The 18397-nt window shown below is 40.6% G+C and overlaps 1 protein-coding gene across 1 annotated transcript; it reads left to right on the forward strand.

Moving 5' to 3' along the window:
- Nucleotides 1-296: 296 nt before the first annotated feature.
- kcnj10a (potassium inwardly rectifying channel subfamily J member 10a) lies at nucleotides 297-14920 on the forward strand. The gene is made up of 7 exons (XM_035994144.1): nucleotides 297-710; nucleotides 811-920; nucleotides 7361-7753; nucleotides 8990-9201; nucleotides 9675-9806; nucleotides 10234-10411; nucleotides 13782-14920. The coding sequence occupies exons 3-7, from the start codon at nucleotides 7369-7371 to the stop codon at nucleotides 14189-14191; spliced, it is 1317 nt and encodes a 438-aa protein (XP_035850037.1). The 5' UTR covers nucleotides 297-710; nucleotides 811-920; nucleotides 7361-7368; the 3' UTR covers nucleotides 14192-14920.
- The last annotated feature ends 3477 nt before the right edge of the window (nucleotides 14921-18397 follow it).

An 18397-nucleotide genomic window follows, 5' to 3' on the forward strand; every position in this document is an offset into this window, starting at 1 on the left:
GGACATGGCACAGCCTCACAGAGATGCACCGACATTATCCATTCACTGCACACTGGCCAACGCAAATCTGCAAGGAGCCAAGCGCTCAAGAAAAGAGCCCTGTTTTTTCCCCCCGTCTTTGATTTGTAAATACCTCCGTTTCAGTGCAACAACTTCCAGGCTTGTATCTTAGAACCATCAAACATTTACATGAGAAAGTTGACAAAGGCTGAAACAGCGGAGGAGGCCTTGCAACAAAGAGACCCATTTATAGAGTACAGTGAGGGAGAGACACGGAGAGGGAGGGTAGGAGGAGAAGCTGGGAGGAGAGTTGAATTAATGAATTAAAAATGTCGTGAAACAGCGGCTGTCTGAATACTTTTTGGGTTTATATAGAGAGGCGTGCAGGGGGGTCCTGGAGGAGTGGACTTCTTTAACTTCTCTCTGTCCGGACACACAGGGCTCCCTCTCAGCTTCACAAGCACGGAGAAGTGCAAACTGTGTTCATCTGATTACATAATGACCCAGTAACAGTGAGCCAGAACCGGTACTGCCAGTACCAGTGTGCCGGGAGACACTGACTGACCGCTGGTCAATCCTCACCAAGGCCTCTTTTTTTTCTGATTTAATGCTATTTCCTAAGAGTTTTTTTTCTTTTTATAAATATAGGATGGCAACGACGTAGAGGGAGACTGCAAAAGAAAACAAACAATGTGATGTCAAAGTCAGAGGTGATGTAAAACATGCTTGAGCTGTCAACAAGTGCGCGTCGTTCAAAACCGTGAACTTTCTTATCTTTTTTTCAAATTTTTTTTTCCCTCTCCAAGACAGATTGTATGCTCTCTGTCTTCTTCACATGTCTGCTGGACAGTTAAATTAATTAAATCTTCAAGTTTCAAAGCTGAGGTCCGAGTGAACTTCTGTTACAAGACAACAGAAAGGTAAGAGACACATACACATTTGTATGTATGTATGTATGTAAATGTATGACTTTTTTCAAAAGTCTTTAATCTTTGTATTTAGTAGCTTTTCTTCTTCTTCTTCTTCTTCTTCTTCTACTTCTTACTAAAAGAATATGAAAACAATGTGTATATCTGACAGCTTATCTGACTTGTTGACTTGTGCTTTGAAATGTACCTAACTGATCAATCCCTGTGATCTCCCTATAAGTACTAAGTGTGTCTGTCTTAGTAGACTTATTTCATCTTTTATGTTGTTATTTTTATAATCCTGAAATGTGATGTTCCTCTATTCACTTTCTTGAGTCCTTATCTCCTGTAAGTGTTATAATAATCAGAGGAAACATGCTCTATATCCTTGAGCTGTTTGATGCAAGGCTTGAGATGAACATTCAAACAGGTGCTCAGTATCACTGCATCTACTGTGTGTTGTGTTTACAGCGCGGAGAGATATTAGAAGTGTGTAACAATAGAGGAGGGTCCTATCCACTATCAAATCTGTACCACGATGTCTGACTGCTACACATACTTATATGGGACTTTATTATTACATTAGTTGAATTAGTAGCAAAAAATCCATAAAATCATACTAATATTTAATACTGTACTGGGTGCAACAATGTTTTGCAGTCAAAGATAATTCAGCGTTAAATTAAACGTTTAGCTAACTCAAGTCTCCACATCCGGCACCTGTCCGGCAAGGATACCCATGATTAATAAATATGGTTTTATTAACAGTTTATGGTAACAATTTAGAAGCAAAACAGGGAAGAAAACATGTGGGCTTCTGCTGCACTTACACGAGAAGTAGCTGTAATGCAATCGTAGATGCAGTATAGTACTCATAGTAGCAGAAAATATTAGAGGGCTTGTACAAAACACAGTGGAAAGAACAGGTGTGATGGTGTTTTGGTTCCAAGTCTACAGAAAAGTCTTGGCTCGGAAACCTTCAGTAAAAATAAATCACATCTTCTCATTGAGGAATCCTCATCAGCTTCACAACAGTAGTAGACCAGTCAGATTTACAGCAGAGAGACAGCCCATTGGCTGCTACTGAGTCGGAAGACGATGGTAAAAGTCAGTCCTTAATCACAGCCTACTGGCCCACGGCTGCTCTCCATTGTTTAATTTGGGTCAATGTCGCAATTCTTTAGCTACTAATTCTGAGGTTTGGACAGAATGCTGGACACGGACACATTGAGACAAACGTCTGATCACTGTGGCAACTGGTCACATTTACTTCCTGTTGTTAAATTGCATGTTAAATAATGTTAACAGATGATGACAATACAAATGCACTGAATGTAGATGTAGCCGACATGAGAATTATGTTTATATACAACTACTGTATTTTAGCAGAAATTATGGTTGCTTTGAGTACAGTTTTTCTCTAAAATGGACTATAGGAGGAAGTTGAGGTGTCGTATCCTTCATCCAAAGTGTTATCAGATAGTCAAATAGCATCTAAAACACTTTGTCCTCGTAGAAACTGTGGTTTTTGGGCCACCAGGGGTCTTTAAGGCAGAGTTTCTCAATTTCATTTTCAGCCAAGGACCCTATACAAAATAGAGAATACACCAGGGACCCTCCCCCTTGTGAATGTCTTGGAATAATTTCACGTAGCCTTTTTCTTTTACACTCAAGTCTTTTGAAAAAAAAAAAAATTGTGTTAATTTATGGGTAAAAAAAATTCTCCTACTTCTTAAAGGACAATTCCGGCGCAAAATGAACCTAGGGATTAATAACATATGTGTACCGAGTCGACCGTTCTCTGGGACATGTTTTCATGCTAATCGAATGTGTCTCTAGCTTTAAACAAGCTACTGCAAACGGGTGGTTAGCTGCTAACAGTATCTTTTGGGGCAGATGGTAAATCACTATTTTCTACCACTAACTTGGCTCAAAATAGCACCACACTTCAACGGTAGCATAATGAGGGTCCCTACATGTAAACTGAAGCATTGAGAACTTTGTAAGTGTACAGACAGTTTATTAAATAGATAGATTATAAAGACTGTAGCGTTCATGTTTACATGCGGGCGCCATCTTGGAAAACAGTCATGAGCAGTCGAACGACGAACGCCGTGCAACCAGTAACCAGTAACATAGCTCAAACACAGCGTTCGTGATAAAGCTAGAGACACATTTAATTAGTATGAAAACATGTCCCAGAGAACGTTTGACTCGGTACAATTATGTTATTAACCCCTAGGTTCATTTTGCACCAGAATTGTCCTTTAAATTTAATAAACTATTTAAAAATTGGATTGGATTGGAACCTGGATTATCTGAAGAAAAAAACATTGTCACAAAGCTGTAAAGAGGGCCATTTCTCTCAGCTTGTGAAAAATGTATGTTTTGGAGATACATGGATTTCACAAATTACACCAATTTTAGGTTTATGAAACCCTAGGCCTCACCAACACATTCTCACTCCCATTGCGTCAAAAAGTGATGCTTGGTCAGGTGCCTTTGGCGTTGTTATTGACGCAAAAGGTACACCTGACAGTGATGATCTATGTTTCTATATTGACCTTGACCAACAAGGAAGTGCTCCGATATCTGCTGCATGTGATCAATATTATATAGTCGGGTAAAAAGTTGTATTTTCATTTATACTTATAAATCAGCTTCCAGACTAACAAAGCAAATGTCTATCGGTTTAGTGATTGTTTGCGGCAACTGCAAAAAATGTTAATAACTTAAAGTTATAACAATGATGCATCAAGATAAACATCAGTGTTCTTACCATAAAAAAAATCAAGCTAATCTATTGCTGCAACACACATCAACATAAAGCTTTGGGAAATGTATAGCAGGCTGTGTGAACCAATCAGGGCCGCAACTTTTTATTTGTATATAATAAAGACCGGGAGTGAAGAGACAAAACAGGAAAGGTCAACACAAAGCACTGCCAAAGAAGAGGCTCTCTCTTAATGAGACTGTCTGAAATCATTCCCTGTATATATAAAGACACATTGACACAACAGCAGCTCATTTGTATGGCGATGTGCAGTGCTTAGTTTGGCTCCAGTAAGCTTGTGGTTGGTAACGTCTTATGTTTGCTGAGTAGATGCCTTCTTGGCATGGCCTGTGTTGATGTTAAGACAGTCCTTTCAGTCCGGCGCAGAGGCTGCTGTGTTGTGGACAGTGGTCACAGCCATTCAACTTGTGCTGCATTGAGTCTTTTCAGTGCAGTGTACTGGCTGCTTGGGGTTCTTTATGGCTGTGGACACTGGACAGGGGCACTGAGTGGAAGGGATTACTCTCTCCTCTGGAATACTAATGACCGTCTTTTGTCACCGATCTGTTTCCTCCACCTTCACTTCACATACCCCTTCTTCTCTCTCCATCACCATCCATTTCCCTCCTGCTTCCTCTTTCACTCCTTTTATCACCCGATGCTCTCTCAATCCTCCCCTCAAAACCAATTATTCTCTCCCTTCTCCCCCCCATCTCTGCCCCCTCACAATGTCAATGTCAAGCACTGCATACTCACAAATGATCAAGCTCAGTCACAAACACACACGCACACACACGCACGCATGCACGCACGCATGCACGCATGCACGCACACATGCATGCACGCATGCACGCACGCACGCATGCATGCACGCACGCACGCATGCACGCACACACACACACACACACACACACACACACACACACACACACACTTTAACCCTCCGTACCGCTCTCCTCTCCCCGCTTAACTTTCTCTCTCTTTCACTCACTCACTCACCCAGTCGTATTTTTCAATGGTGGCTTTTGTCCCTTTCATCTCCTCGAAAACAAAGGATTCTTGTGCACACAGGACAGAGGGAAGGAGAGGGATGAAGAGCCGGACAGAGAGGAAGAGATCCTAACCTTAAGTTTGGAAAAAGTTATTTTACGTGAGAGGGAATCCATCATATTACTGTCAGTGAGACTGATACAGTTCCCAATAACTTGCTATAACTTGCTTTGTACATTTTAGACTAGTGACTGTAGATACTGTTAACGCATGATAAGAGTGGTGATATTCTGTATTTTTCTTTTCATCAAATAACCCCAGAAAAGAACAAAACCAACAATGAATTGAACCTTCTAACAAATATTGTCAGTCTCACTGTCTGTTACAGTAAAAACACATAAATGAAGCACACCCTTGCACTGGTTGACGTGTTCTTTCATTACAATGAACCTCCATTTCAAATATGACTTCCTACGAAAAAAAGGGGTCTCTTAACTTGCCCCCAGTAGTTAAGTTTAGCTGCTAAAGAGCCAGCTATTTCCCTCAGGAGCTAAACGGGAAGTGAATATTGGACTTCCATTCATCAGCTGGCCAGAAACACGACTCAATAAGAAATGCTAATGTTGTTCTGTGTCTGTTGGATGTGTCAATAGGCAACATGGTTGCCACAACAACATGATGAGGTGATAACATATCAATGTTGTGTTTACACCTTGTTATGCAGCCCCAAAGTGTCCAAAAAGATCAGTTAACACTACTTAACAGATTTATGTGCTACTGCTAGTTTCTATATTGTTGTGTGCATGGTCCGGACTTTGTAAACTAAACATTCCTTTGGACAATACAATGGTACTGTATTATGTTCTAACTGTTCAAAAGGTCTATATGTCCAACACACGAGTGTGTGTTTACTGTATGTGTAGGCAGGAGCTCCGCAGGGTTCAGAGTTCAGCTGGAGATAGACACGGCCAATCACATGTGCCTCCTCTTGACCCCGCCTCCCTCCCCTCTCTCCCCCTCCACATCTTAGTATTCAGAGCACAGACATCAACACAGATCTCTATTCATTCACTTAGTGTGAGCTCCAGCATGGAGAGAGGAGAGAGAAGGGTCAGAAAGGACAGGAAAGGACAGAGCGTATCAGATCGTCGTATTTCTTAGGCTTTTGTTTGTGTTTTTTTTTCTTCTCGGTTTTGTTGTATTCGATACGGAAGGCAGAGGCAGTTTGAGACAAAAGGGCCATTTAGTGAACAGTGAGTGTGAGCGAGAGAGAAGGAAAGGAAAAGAAGGATGTGAAGGAACTGCAGCCCAGATGAGGGTAAAACTGTTAAGTGTGAACAGGGGACAACCTATACAGTCACAATAAGTGTCCATGGCACCTGGGGTAGGGATGGGGGATATCTCATTCTGTTAATAGAATGCTAACACTTTAAGACCCACAGACACTTACTCTGTATAATATCCCATCCCATCACATTACACCACCATTGTCTGACATAGGCATTCACTTGAAACTTGTCAACAAGCATTTAACTTGCACTTAGCAGTCATAATTAGCGTAAATATGTGGTCAGATATATTTGGACACCTGAACATAACATGCACGTTTCATTTATAAACATCTAATTTCAAAACCACATGCGTTAATATGCTGCAATGACATCCTCCACTCGTCAAGGAAGGTTTTCTACAAGATTTTGGAACTTGACTGCAGGGACTTGCTCCCATTCAGCCACAACAGAGTCGCTGAGGTCAGCCACTGATATTGGGTTATATGACCAGTTCATCTCTGTTGGATGGGGGTTAACGTCAGGGCTCTGTGCACACCAGTCAAGTTTTTCCTCACTAAACTGGGAAAACAATTTCTTTATGAACCTTGCTTTGTGCACATATTATTGTATTATTGGGATTTCAATCTAAACTACACAAAAGTCAGCTTTTTGTACAGTTCTCCACAGCTGAACAACTCTCAAAACCTAGACCTGATTTTAACAATGCACATCTGCTTGTCACATCTGCTGCAAATGCTGCATGATTGAGTTCTTTATTCAAGTAAAAGCAGCCCAAAAAGTAAAGGTTAGAGTATGAAAACAGCTTTCGGCAAAATGGAAGAGGGTGGCCCAGTAGAAGTCATCAGTGTCCTTGATTCAAATTTAAAGACTCCTTGTCTTAATCTCTTTAATGTGGAATAACAGTCCCTAGTGTCTCCTCATCTTAATTCAGTAGCCGTCTTGTGCAACTGACACGTGAATGAGCCTCCACTATCACACTTTTAATGTGAAAGAGCAGCTGTGCCTTTATGCTGAAAGGAGGCTTTTATTTTGACAAGGCCAGCTGCCTCCATTGAAAGGAAAAAGGGGACTTGTCGTGGATAGCCACAACACTGTCCAGTTGAAAAATGTGCTTCAAATCCCCTTTTTATTCTTCTTATTCTCTCCATCGTCATCTCACTCACCTCCCAAATGTTCCACCCTGCCATTTTTTTAATTCATGTGGTTATTAAATGTCTTTTTTTCTCCTTTTTCACACATCCTGCACCTGTTCATATGGACTCTCCTGCTGTTTGCTTGATCTTACTGCCCATACAAATGCCCTTTTTGTCCTTTTTTGCCCTTTTCATGTATACCCCCTTTACCTAACCTGCTTTTTCTCCTTACCTCCTGTTGTCTCTGTCTCCAACCAACTGTAGTGCCCGCCATGACCTCAGCCACTCCACCCTCCTCTGAAGGCTCCTCCCCTCAGAAAGTATGCCACTCCCAGACGCAGACTGACATCACCAAGCCCCTGCTGGGCTCCCCAGCGGGGAGTGGAGGTGCTGGTGCAGGTGGAGGAGGAGCACTAGCTGGAGGGCCCAATGCTCTGCGTAGGAGGCGCCGTGTCCTCTCCAAAGACGGGCGAAGCAATGTGCGCATTGAGCACATAAGCGGACGAGGGGCGCTCTACCTCCGCGACCTCTGGACCACTTTCCTGGACATGCAATGGCGCTACAAGTTCTTCCTCTTCTCTGCCACCTTTGCTGGGACCTGGTTTGTGTTCGGAGTGTTTTGGTACCTGGTGGCATTGGTGCATGGAGATCTACTGGGTAAGGAGGAGGGATGTAGAATGGTGGAGAGTCAGAGGAGAGAAGAAAGGAAAGTAGGAGGATGAAGCCTAATGACTTTGGTGATCTCCTGACTTTGTTCATTCTCTCAGACTCTCAGGATGAACTGAACCTTCTTTGCGCAAAGAATAAATACTTAAAAGACTTGCTTGAATGAAGCTTTATTTCAGATCTCACCTAGATATTAGAATTTCTACCACAGCACCCAGGGCCCTCATGTGAGGAGGGCCCAAAAAGATACTAGAATGAATAGCTGTGGATTGGGGAGGGGACAATAGAGAATGCCTTGCCACAGGGCCCAGAATGTTGTGCTACGCCCCTGGTAGTGCCTACCAACCCACAAATTGTGAATAAGACAACCCAGTCAGTTTTTTGTAGGCGACCTAGATCAGAAAACGTTCAGCAATCCATTCAGATTTGGCTCCTCTTCCCATGTCACATGCAGGCTCGTTAGAACATGCTGCCACCCATCTGAGTATCTTCACCCATGACTTAAGAACTACCTACTACTACTATCCCTCTCCTCTCTCTCTGTCACATGGGCAATAGATGCACAGAGCAGCCAATAGGAACGCCCCCTCTCTCTGAAATGACCTGTGATTGACCATCTAAAGCCTGACAACAGAGCCAAGAGGAGGTGCAGAAGTCTAGTTTTCCCTCAGACCACTTGAATTACAACATGCTGAAAGATTATTATGGATTTTTTTCATAACAACAGCAAAAACAAAGTGCCTGCCACAGCTTTAAGTGAAACCTCAGGATAAATCATAGTTTGATTATCCCTGATCCCTTTCATCCAGCGCCATTATCAAGTCAAGAGTAGGAGTGTTGACCAAACAGAGGAAAATAATAGGAGTTATTGGTATTGATCAGCAACATCATCAGCCCTCCATACTGTATATATAAAAGTCATATAAACATCTTGCTATCTTATCTATAGCATCTTTGCTATTGTCCCTTTAACTGCATACATCTGAATGAAATAAAAAGTCCATGTCCTCAGGCCTTCTGTGAAAAAAGGACCTATGCAGTACAAGTACAGTACTTTTTTTGTGAATGTGTTAACAATGAAGAAAGACACACAGGCATACAGTTTTACATTGCAGAAAGGGCATGAGAAAGATCCGACAGAACATTAAGAGAGGGAACAAAATGTTCCTTGGTAATTTGTTTACACCCTCAAACCTAAGATCTTCTGTTCTTCCTCCCTTCCTCCAGAGTTTGACCCCCCCTCCAACCATACTCCATGTGTAATGGAGGTGAAGACCCTGACGGGAGCCTTCCTCTTCTCTCTGGAGTCTCAGACCACAATTGGCTATGGTTTCCGGTGCATCACCGAGGAGTGCCCTGCCGCCATTATCCTGCTCATCTTTCAGCTGGTCATCACCATGGTGATGGAGATTTTCATCACCGGCACTTTTCTTGCGAAGGTAGTCTGATGTAGTTTTTAGTTTGAAGTTTATTTCACCCAAAATATCTTATATGTTCTTCCTGTGATGTTGCAGTGCATGGCTGCTTCCTCAAACCCCCTCACCCTAACATGCCCTTCCTTTACCCCTTATATCAGTACAACTGCCTATCAGTATTTGTAGTAATCAACTTATCAGTTATGCTTACAGATTGTCACCATGCCGAATATTGCAACTCTTACCTGTCTTATCTAAAAGCAGGGTTATCTTGTCACTTACAGCCCAACAACCTTTCTTCTATTTATATGACCCTGTAATTTCACTCTTCCATGTATTGTATATCTTACGGCATGTCAGGTTATCTTAAACAGAGAAATCAGAAGTCCTGTAGATGATTACTTAAGGTTATATGTGAAGAGTTTATAGTATGTATAAAAGGAATCATTATATATGAATTTTTTCCAAGAATTTGACATGTTTTCCTGCTCTTTTAGGTCGCTCGTCCCAAGAAGAGAGGCGAGACAGTGAAGTTTAGTCAACACGCTGTTGTGGCAAATCATGAGGGCCGGCCCTGCCTCATGATCCGAGTGGCCAACATGCGCAAAAGCCTGCTGTTAGGATGCCAGGTATGCAAGTTGCTTTTGTATAAGTATTTACAACCCAAAATACCTACAGTTTTTAATGCACCTGATGTTTGCTTTATTATTGATTACACCTGCTCTGCACAGCATTTGATTGGATGCAATGCCATGATAGATATATAAGCACTGACACTGACATGCAGTCTTACCTGGAAGCCCATAAATTGAATAAAAAAAAAAAAACTTTTATGAGAACCATAAGCTCTAGTATAGTGCTTGGTCAATACTCTGACTGGTATGAAATGTAGTAAATTACACATTTAGTGACTGAGCACTTCAGCTTCATGCTCAAGGATAGATCACCTTTGATGAAGATACTGGCCGTTGCAGGTATTAAACCTGGGGCCTTTTGGTTACAGGATGCCTTCTGCAACCTCTTGGCTACATTTACTGACTCCATCTTGGCTCCCAGGTGACGGGGAAGTTGCTTCAGACGTCCCTGACAAAGGAGGGCGAGACTGTGAGGCTGGACCAGCGAAATGTGCCTTTCCAGGTGGACACGTCGAGCGACAGTCCCTTCCTCATCATCCCCCTGACTTTCTACCACATCATTGACGACAACAGCCCCCTCAGGGCCTGGGCAGTAAAAGGTAGGTCATGGCTCTAACGTCAAGTTATATGGCAGGTCTGATACACAAATATCAAGAGGAAAACTACTTAAACTATTCCACTTCACACACAAAGCGTCTACAGTATAACTGTTGTTTGACAGTTTAGTGTAACTCAGTTGAGGCTAAAGGACACTGTGTACATGGCATGGGCACTTACTTATTTTGGATTTGGCTTATATCATTTTTACAATTATAAGTCAACACAATGTACTTGGCTCAGAGGGGAGCTGTCCAAGAAAATTTCATAAGCATACAGTTTACTACCAGCAATCATTTAATTGCAAAAGGTGTAATGTGTTACATGAAATGGTTAATGTCTTTATTTGAAACCAAAGTATCATACGTCTCTTGAGAATAACTGTGTGTACATTCAGTATGTACGTATGTGTACAGTATGTAGGTGTATTGGTATTTACAGTCATGTGCTGCATGCTTGGCTACCTCTTACAGTCCAGAGTGGGGCTGGTTTGGCACTGGAGGAGAGGGTTTCTCTGGCTGGAATGTGTGTGAGAGAGATCGGCAGAGACACCCCTCATTAGAGCACAATGCTGTACAGTCCGGGGTGCTGACACAAATCCCGCACAGATCCACTTACAGCAGCACAGACCTCTCAGCAATGGAAACAGTACTGACGGACTCTGATCGCAGCTTTATTTACATTCACACTACTCATTTACTGTACATAGCTTATTTTCTTTGCCTCACTTGACACACTTGATTTTCTGATGTATTATTGTCCTTTCATTTCCTTATGTCCTGTAATTACTGCACCTTTATGCTTTGCCCTTTAACTTCAACTTTCTTTTCTTTTAGTCATCATAACCTCCCCTTCATAACTTATTCTAACTGTAGCCATATTTAAGAGATTGTGTTACAGCTTATATAATACTGTCCATACAGTAATCCCTTTTCTAAGCACTGACTGTAACAGAACTCTGTTTTTGTTGCCAGTTCCCCAGTTATGTTTCATCTAGATTGTTTCGATGTTACATAAATCTGGACTAGCCAGACCCTCCTCCGCAGCGCTGTGGAGGAAGGTCTGGCAAAGCAAGAGTACCCTTCCTCTAGTCTATATCCTTGATGTTCCACTTCCGGGATTGCTCCGTTGCCGCCATAAAATCCGCCGGCTTTCACTCATTTATGTCGGATATCCATTGACTGGGGCTTCCTTTGTGTTGGCATTTTAAACTCCAGTCGATTTATGAGGACTATGGTTAACCTTTTCTCAGATCTCTGCAGGGTAAATCCAGACAGCTAGCGAGACTATCTGTCCAATCTGAGTTTTCTGTTGCATGACTATAACAACTTTTAAACGTACACATGTTCCACCAAAACAAGTTCCTTCCAAGCCTATTTTGCAGCGGCACCGTGGCTTTTTTCCGGTGCTTAGCACTTCTTACATTCATTATAACACTCATAGCACGCTGAGAAATGCTTCTGTGCTCACTGGTTCTTTGAACAGAGCTTTAGAGCTGCTTGCAGAGCTTGCTTTATGTTATCAGCATGTACTACATTTAAGCAGGGAACTGCTTTGATAGGAACATTGAAAAGTGTCTTCCAGTGCAACAGTGTGTAGCCTACCACTGTACCACACAAGGCTGATCAAGAAAATCTAAGTGTGTGCACACTGTTGGAAACTTCATCGTTGAAACTTTTTTATTTCCGAACTGAGAGATCTCTGTGTGGTTGATGATTAAAAAAACATGCTTGTCGGTTGAGAAAGGTGCAAAGGTGAGTCAGTTTAGCAGGTTTTTGGTCATAAACCACAGTACTGGAAAAAGAAATGTACCTGTTGGTGGCGCAACATGAAAAGTAAGACAGACACCAAAGTTATTACAATTCATCCGAAGGGGGAACATGTTTTTCTGTACCAAATTTCATGGCAATCCATGCAGCAGTAGCATCCCTGGCTATGATAATAAGGATGATCGGAAGTTCACTAGATAAATGCAGATGGAGCCGTATGCACCGCCCACAATAGGCCAATATAAAGAATCCCTCAACCAAGTTTGTCGCAGTAAGTACAAGTGGTTGCGAAACCTGGTGTTTTTGCCTTGGTGGGAGCGGTACTGGGTCTGGGTTGGGGTAAGGACTGTTTAGACAGATGACAGAGTCTGCATTCTGAGTGAGGCCTGTTGATGCAGGTGTGTGCTTGTTTGAGTGCATACGTCTTCTAATGTGTCCTTTGTGTTATTGGGGTTGTGTGTTGATGAATGACAAGTATATTCTGCATGTGTTTTTAAAATGTAATAAACATTTTTGATTGGAATTTTTTCCAACATGTGGCAGCTTTAAATTTGTTTGTTTGTTTAAAATTCAGAAATGAGTTCTGTGTGAGTCTGTGTGTTTGTGTGTGAGATCCGATGTTTTTGGAATCAGGCCGAGTTTTTATGTTTTGGAAATGTCAGGATGTGCTAATGCGCGTGTGTGTGTGTGTGTGTGTGTGTGTGTGTGTGTGTGTGTGTGTGTGTGTGTGTGTGTGTGAGAGCGCATGTTTGTGTGAGTCTTTTACTGAATGAATACATGTGTAACCTATGGCTTGTATTCTTTTAAAGCAAGTGGGATTTGACCTCAAAATACAATGCAGGCTGAATGCGATAATTCAAACACATCATTGACAATGACATGAGAAAACTAACTGAGCTCCATTGAGGCCAAATCAAATATGCCAAAACACTGCTACTTGATATTGCTGCTTAATATATATTGACATTGTTTCAAATAAATGTAATGTGTAATGTGAAAGAGTCAGTTGTAGGTACAACCCCCTGAAGAATTATCACCTGACTTTGCCACCCTCTGTGTGGCATTTCAGTTTATTTTAGCTCATTGTTATGGTTTTCTGAACCGCAAATGTGTTCTCATCAACCGTGTTTACAGCTGTACCAGCCAGCTGTTTTCAACGGAAAAGTTTAAACAAACCCAAACTACTGGGTGAACTAAGTGGAGCATGTAGCTGTTACATATACTTCCTTTAGGAGTTAGTGGAGAGCAAAACAAACTAAAAGGAGTGGACTTAAATGTGTCAAGAGGGAGAACACAAGACTCAAAAGCAACTGTTTGCTAACATGTTTGCCATAATACTTAATAAGTTCATTATTCAGTATGAATTCCTCTTTCATTAAGTTATTTCTCCCTTTTTGTCTCCTGTGATGGATAATCATTTTTAAGCAGTTTTTTTTTGTTTCTGCAATAAGTTTGTACTGTATTAAAAACTGTAATGGGATAAGTTGGACCCAATTCCCGCCTGGAAAGAAAGAAACTAATATAAGTACATATGGCTTGCTTTGTAAAATGATTTTTTTTGTTTTTGTTTGTTGTTTAACCTCTGGTCTCCTCTGTCCTCCAGGTGGTGGTTGGACAGACCCAGAGCTGGCTGACTTTGAGCTGCTGGTGATAATGAGCGCCACGGTTGAGCCGACCTCTGCTACCTGTCAGGTTCGAACATCCTACCTTCCGGACGAGATCCTCTGGGGCTACGAGTTTCCCCCCGTCGTCTCCCTGTCTCCCTCAGGGAAATATGTGGCCGATTTTGCCTTCTTCGACAAAGTGGCCAAAACCAAAACCCCGCCGCTCTTCAAGCAGGCCCTGCCACCGAGCCCGCCAATCCAGGCATCCCGTCACCACGGCGGCAAGGAGGCCGGGACGGACCCAGAGAAGATGCGACTGGAGGAGAACTACAGGGGGGAACAGAAGGGGCGAGACAGGGGGCGCATCAGAGATAGCAGTCCACATAGTGTGCGTATTAGTAATGTGTGAGGGAAGAGAGAGACAAGAAGTGGTAACGGAAAGTTGATTTGAAACTGAGATCACATTGTCTGTTAAAAACATCTCCTCCACAAAACCCTCCACCTACGCATATGAGACAAAAGTAAACACCTTGAACCACAAGTCTGAAGATATCTGTGTCTGCAACCACCTTCAAAGGAAGCAAGTTACAAACCCAACATGTACAAATGTACAGAACAATATCAAGTCATCCATAGAGACATTTACTACTCTTATATTCATTTTTCTTTTTTTTTTGGAAAGGACTTGATTTACTGTAACTGGAGGATGCTTTAAACACTGCAAAATCCTTCATCTTATCAAGTCATTTCTGTTGATAATTTAGCACCGGGCATAACTTTGGGTTCAACACTGCCAACATTGGGTTGAGAAATTTTTAGTGACTTCATTTTCTGCATTCTGGTGAATTTTTCTGCAACAATTTGTGCCTTTTCTGCATCAATTTATGGTGCAAATGCCTTCATTTATATAAAGAAAATTATAATAGGTTTTAGGGGTGAGTTGCACTGGCCAGTTTTGATTATTGGGGGGGTTGTAACTCTCCCACCCCCCCTGTAAATTACGCCTATGAGTACCAGGGTTGTAGAATTTTATTTTATTTGATTCCAATAGAAATCAACTTATTTCAAGAATATTCTAGAAATGAGTATCTCTTCCTTGGACCAAGAAGGAATAGATCATTTCCCAGTTGTAAGCATACAGTAAGCATTCTAAATGTACACAAGCTGATTTCCTGTTGCAGTGTATGTAATTGAAATCACAGGGCAGGAAGTTAAAGGTGCTCTAAGCGATGTCGCACGTTTTTTTAGGCTACAACATTTTTTGTCACATACAGCAAACATCTCCTCTCTATCCGCTAGCTGCCTGTCCCCTGAACACACTGTAAAAAAACGCAGTCTCTGTAGACAGCCCAGGCTCCACAAACACCAACAAAAACAAACTGCGCCAACCTGCACCATGAAACATAACATAACAAACAAACAGTGTTCAGGATGAGGAGGAGGGAGGGGCGAGCTAGCCTTTGTTTGAAAATACTTTGAACGTCAACAAGAAGTGATGTCACTCAACATTGCTTAGGGCACCTTTAACAAGGGTCCAAGCTGTTGCCTAGCAATGGAATTCCATTGAAAAGGTGAAACTTGATTTCAGAAACTAGAAAAAAGTGTATAATTCTATTTCTGTTATAAGAAATGAAGACCTCAACTACAGACAAATTGACTTGATTAGATGATTTTTGCATGGTAGACGAACGTGTGATACGGTTGTTTATCACTGAATCACAGTACTGTTTTCCCTTTTTTAATTTAAAGTGCTCATATTATGCTTTTTGGCTTTTTACCTTTCCTTTATTGTGTTATATATCTTTTTTTGTGCATGTTATAGGTTTACAAAGCCCAAAGTCCACCCCAAAGGGACTTACCATCTCCAAAAGAAAACACTTTTGTGTCACAAACTGCTCCAAACAGCTCTATTGTAGTCCAGCCTTTACTTCCATGAAAACGTGCGTCACTTTGTAACACATGTTATAATGCTCGCCTAGCTGCTAGCATGGCATTTTCTCATACTCTGCTTCTGACTGGCTGGTTGTCCTTACCTAGCTACTGCGCATGTGCGACTCCCAACAAAGATGGAAGAGAAGTGTGATGCCTCACTTTGTAGCTAAAACACAGAGCTCAACACACAGGGTGAAAAGAGGAGCTGCAGCAATGTGCAGTACAACAAAAATATGGTGTTTTTTGAAAATTAAACCATGTAAACCTATTCTGATATAACCTCTAAATACAATTATGAACCTGAAAATGAGCATAATATGAGCACTTTAACAAAATACCTGCAAAAGGTGGCGAAAATACTGGAACCATATTTTTTTAACAAAGCATTTAAAGGAATGTATTATATTTTATGTACCCAATAGTTTCTAACAACATTGCTACTTGTTGCACCTGGAAATATTGTGTTTTGATATAAATGTATTTTCTTGTTTATTGGGTTAAATATGTTTAGTAAAATTACTAAAAGCACTTTAACTTGAAAGAAAAGTGGCATTTCTAAGGGGAATAACTGAACTAATTGATACTTAATGCACTGTAATAAATAATGACATCTTGTGGTTATGTTTGGGGTTTGTGAATGTGTTTTTATGCTTGAAAATGGGTAATTTTGTAAGTGTATGAACCTTTCTTAAATGTCATGTACAGTATGTGTTTGTTAATGTACCGCTGTACAGTGTATACAAATATTTTTCATATCATTATGTCCTGACATTTGACACACAACTCTGCATTTTCAATATATTGTCAATGTTATTTCTGTAAAGTATATGCCCATCTTTTATTCTACATTGAAATGGTGAAAGATGCATCAAAATGAAATCAAATTATGGTACTTGTTAAGGGGACTAGTTGAATTCCTTGGTGACAAAATATAAGACATCTGATTTTTAGTAAAGGAATGACGGAATCAGAAATGGTTTTACAAAAAGATATAGATTGCTAGGATTTTCTATTCTTAGAAATGTTTTTTTTTCGGCCAACTAAACATTAAATCAGTATAATATGATACGTTTTAAATGTGTACTCTTAATAGAGATTAAAATGAAATCCTCTGCTGCTCCAGACAAGCCCAATGAAAAATACAACTGAAAATATTTTAATATCAGTGTCTGGTGAGAGATTGTGCTTGTTTATACTGTAAAGCCTACTGTATACTGTATATGGGTGACTCACATTGGTCTAACTTTTTTAAGTAAACACTTTTAAGTGGCTGTTTTAATAAATGTATTATTACAACATGTCTATACGTGTGTGCATGAAAACAAAAATGATTCCTGTTTGAATTGCCTCCATAGGCGAATATACATTATCAAACATAAAAGGTCCAAAACATCACTAACATGTTTATTCATCATCATCACATTTTACATGTTGATGGTGACTTATAAATAATGGAGTATTTAATTGTATGAAGCTTTTTAATTGCATTAATTTCACTTGATTTTTTAAATTAAGATTTACCAATATTCGGAGGAGCAGTACTTCCAGCAGTTAGTACAACAAACACCCAGCCTATAAAGAAACTTGATTGGACCAACCTGTAAATCCCTGGCTCCTTTGACCAATTAAAGCACCAATACACAGTGGCGACACATTATTTCAGGATGGTGGTATGAAAATGATTTTATAACATCACTTTACTACTGAATATCACTATATTAAAAAAAAAGCTTGTTTTATCATAGCAATACACTACATAAATTCCATCAATATTACTACCAAATTTGAGAGTTTTTAGCACTAGCTTAAGCTAATGCACAAAACATTAGTTTAATGTTAGGTGAAAGCTATGTAAGCTACTCGCTATTACTAGCTAACAGGTAAAATTACTAGCGTTATATTGCAGATATTTTATCACAGGGATTAATTGTAGCCTATGAAAGAAAAAGCTATGTTGGCAAGTGAAATTTAAGCATAGAAATTAATCATGCAAACTTTACAACATTAATTTAACTATAAATTAATTAGCCTATGTAAATACAATACTCAAACAATTAATACTATAGTTCTAAAGAATATCAGAGAATATACTCTGTATAATATACACAGATTACACCTTTTGTATGTTTGCTTTTATTGGTCATTGGGTTAGTGAGTGATAGCTGTTATGATTGGCACCCAGGTGAGGAAGAGGAACATAGAGGGCGGGCTTACTAACACGCCGAGAGGGAACAAGTCAGAGTAAAAAAGCAAAGTAGTAGCAGTAGATAAATAAATAAACAAATAAATAGCAGCAACAACAGCACCCCTTTTTACCTAACATCAGTTAATAAGGCTGGAGGTAAGTCCTTGAGTTCATGTCTGTACAAGACCGAAGTCACAAAAAAAACGTGTAACGTTAGCTGTTAGCTAGCGGGAGTAACGATGCTAACTGTTTAGCTAGAACGTATGCTGCTAGCTAATTAAGTGCATTGGTAGCATCAGCTAGCACTAGTTTAGGTTGAAAACTGCATGGGTCCTCTGATGACGGACAGTTCAGGTGTTACAGGTCAGGTATGTTCGCGGAAAAGCCTTTGGGTGCCTCAGGACCGAAACATAGAGCTAAGTTAAACTTTCTTATTATTTACCCTGTTTGAGTGAAGAGGATTGAGTTGCCAACTGCACTGCACCCGAGCTAACGTTA

The sequence above is a fragment of the Sander lucioperca genome, chromosome 17 (genome assembly GCF_008315115.2).
Source record: "Sander lucioperca isolate FBNREF2018 chromosome 17, SLUC_FBN_1.2, whole genome shotgun sequence".
NCBI classification, from domain to species: Eukaryota; Metazoa; Chordata; class Actinopteri; order Perciformes; family Percidae; genus Sander; species Sander lucioperca.

Coding starts and splice junctions, on each gene's coding strand:
- kcnj10a (XM_035994144.1), top strand. CDS start 7,369: ATGACCTCAGCCACTCCACCCTCCTCTGAAGGCTCCTCCCCTCAGAAA. Junction 9,202..9,674: donor CCGGCACTTTTCTTGCGAAG/GTAGTCTGATGT, acceptor CTGCTCTTTTAG/GTCGCTCGTCCCAAGAAGAG. Junction 10,412..13,781: donor CAGGGCCTGGGCAGTAAAAG/GTAGGTCATGGC, acceptor TCTGTCCTCCAG/GTGGTGGTTGGACAGACCCA.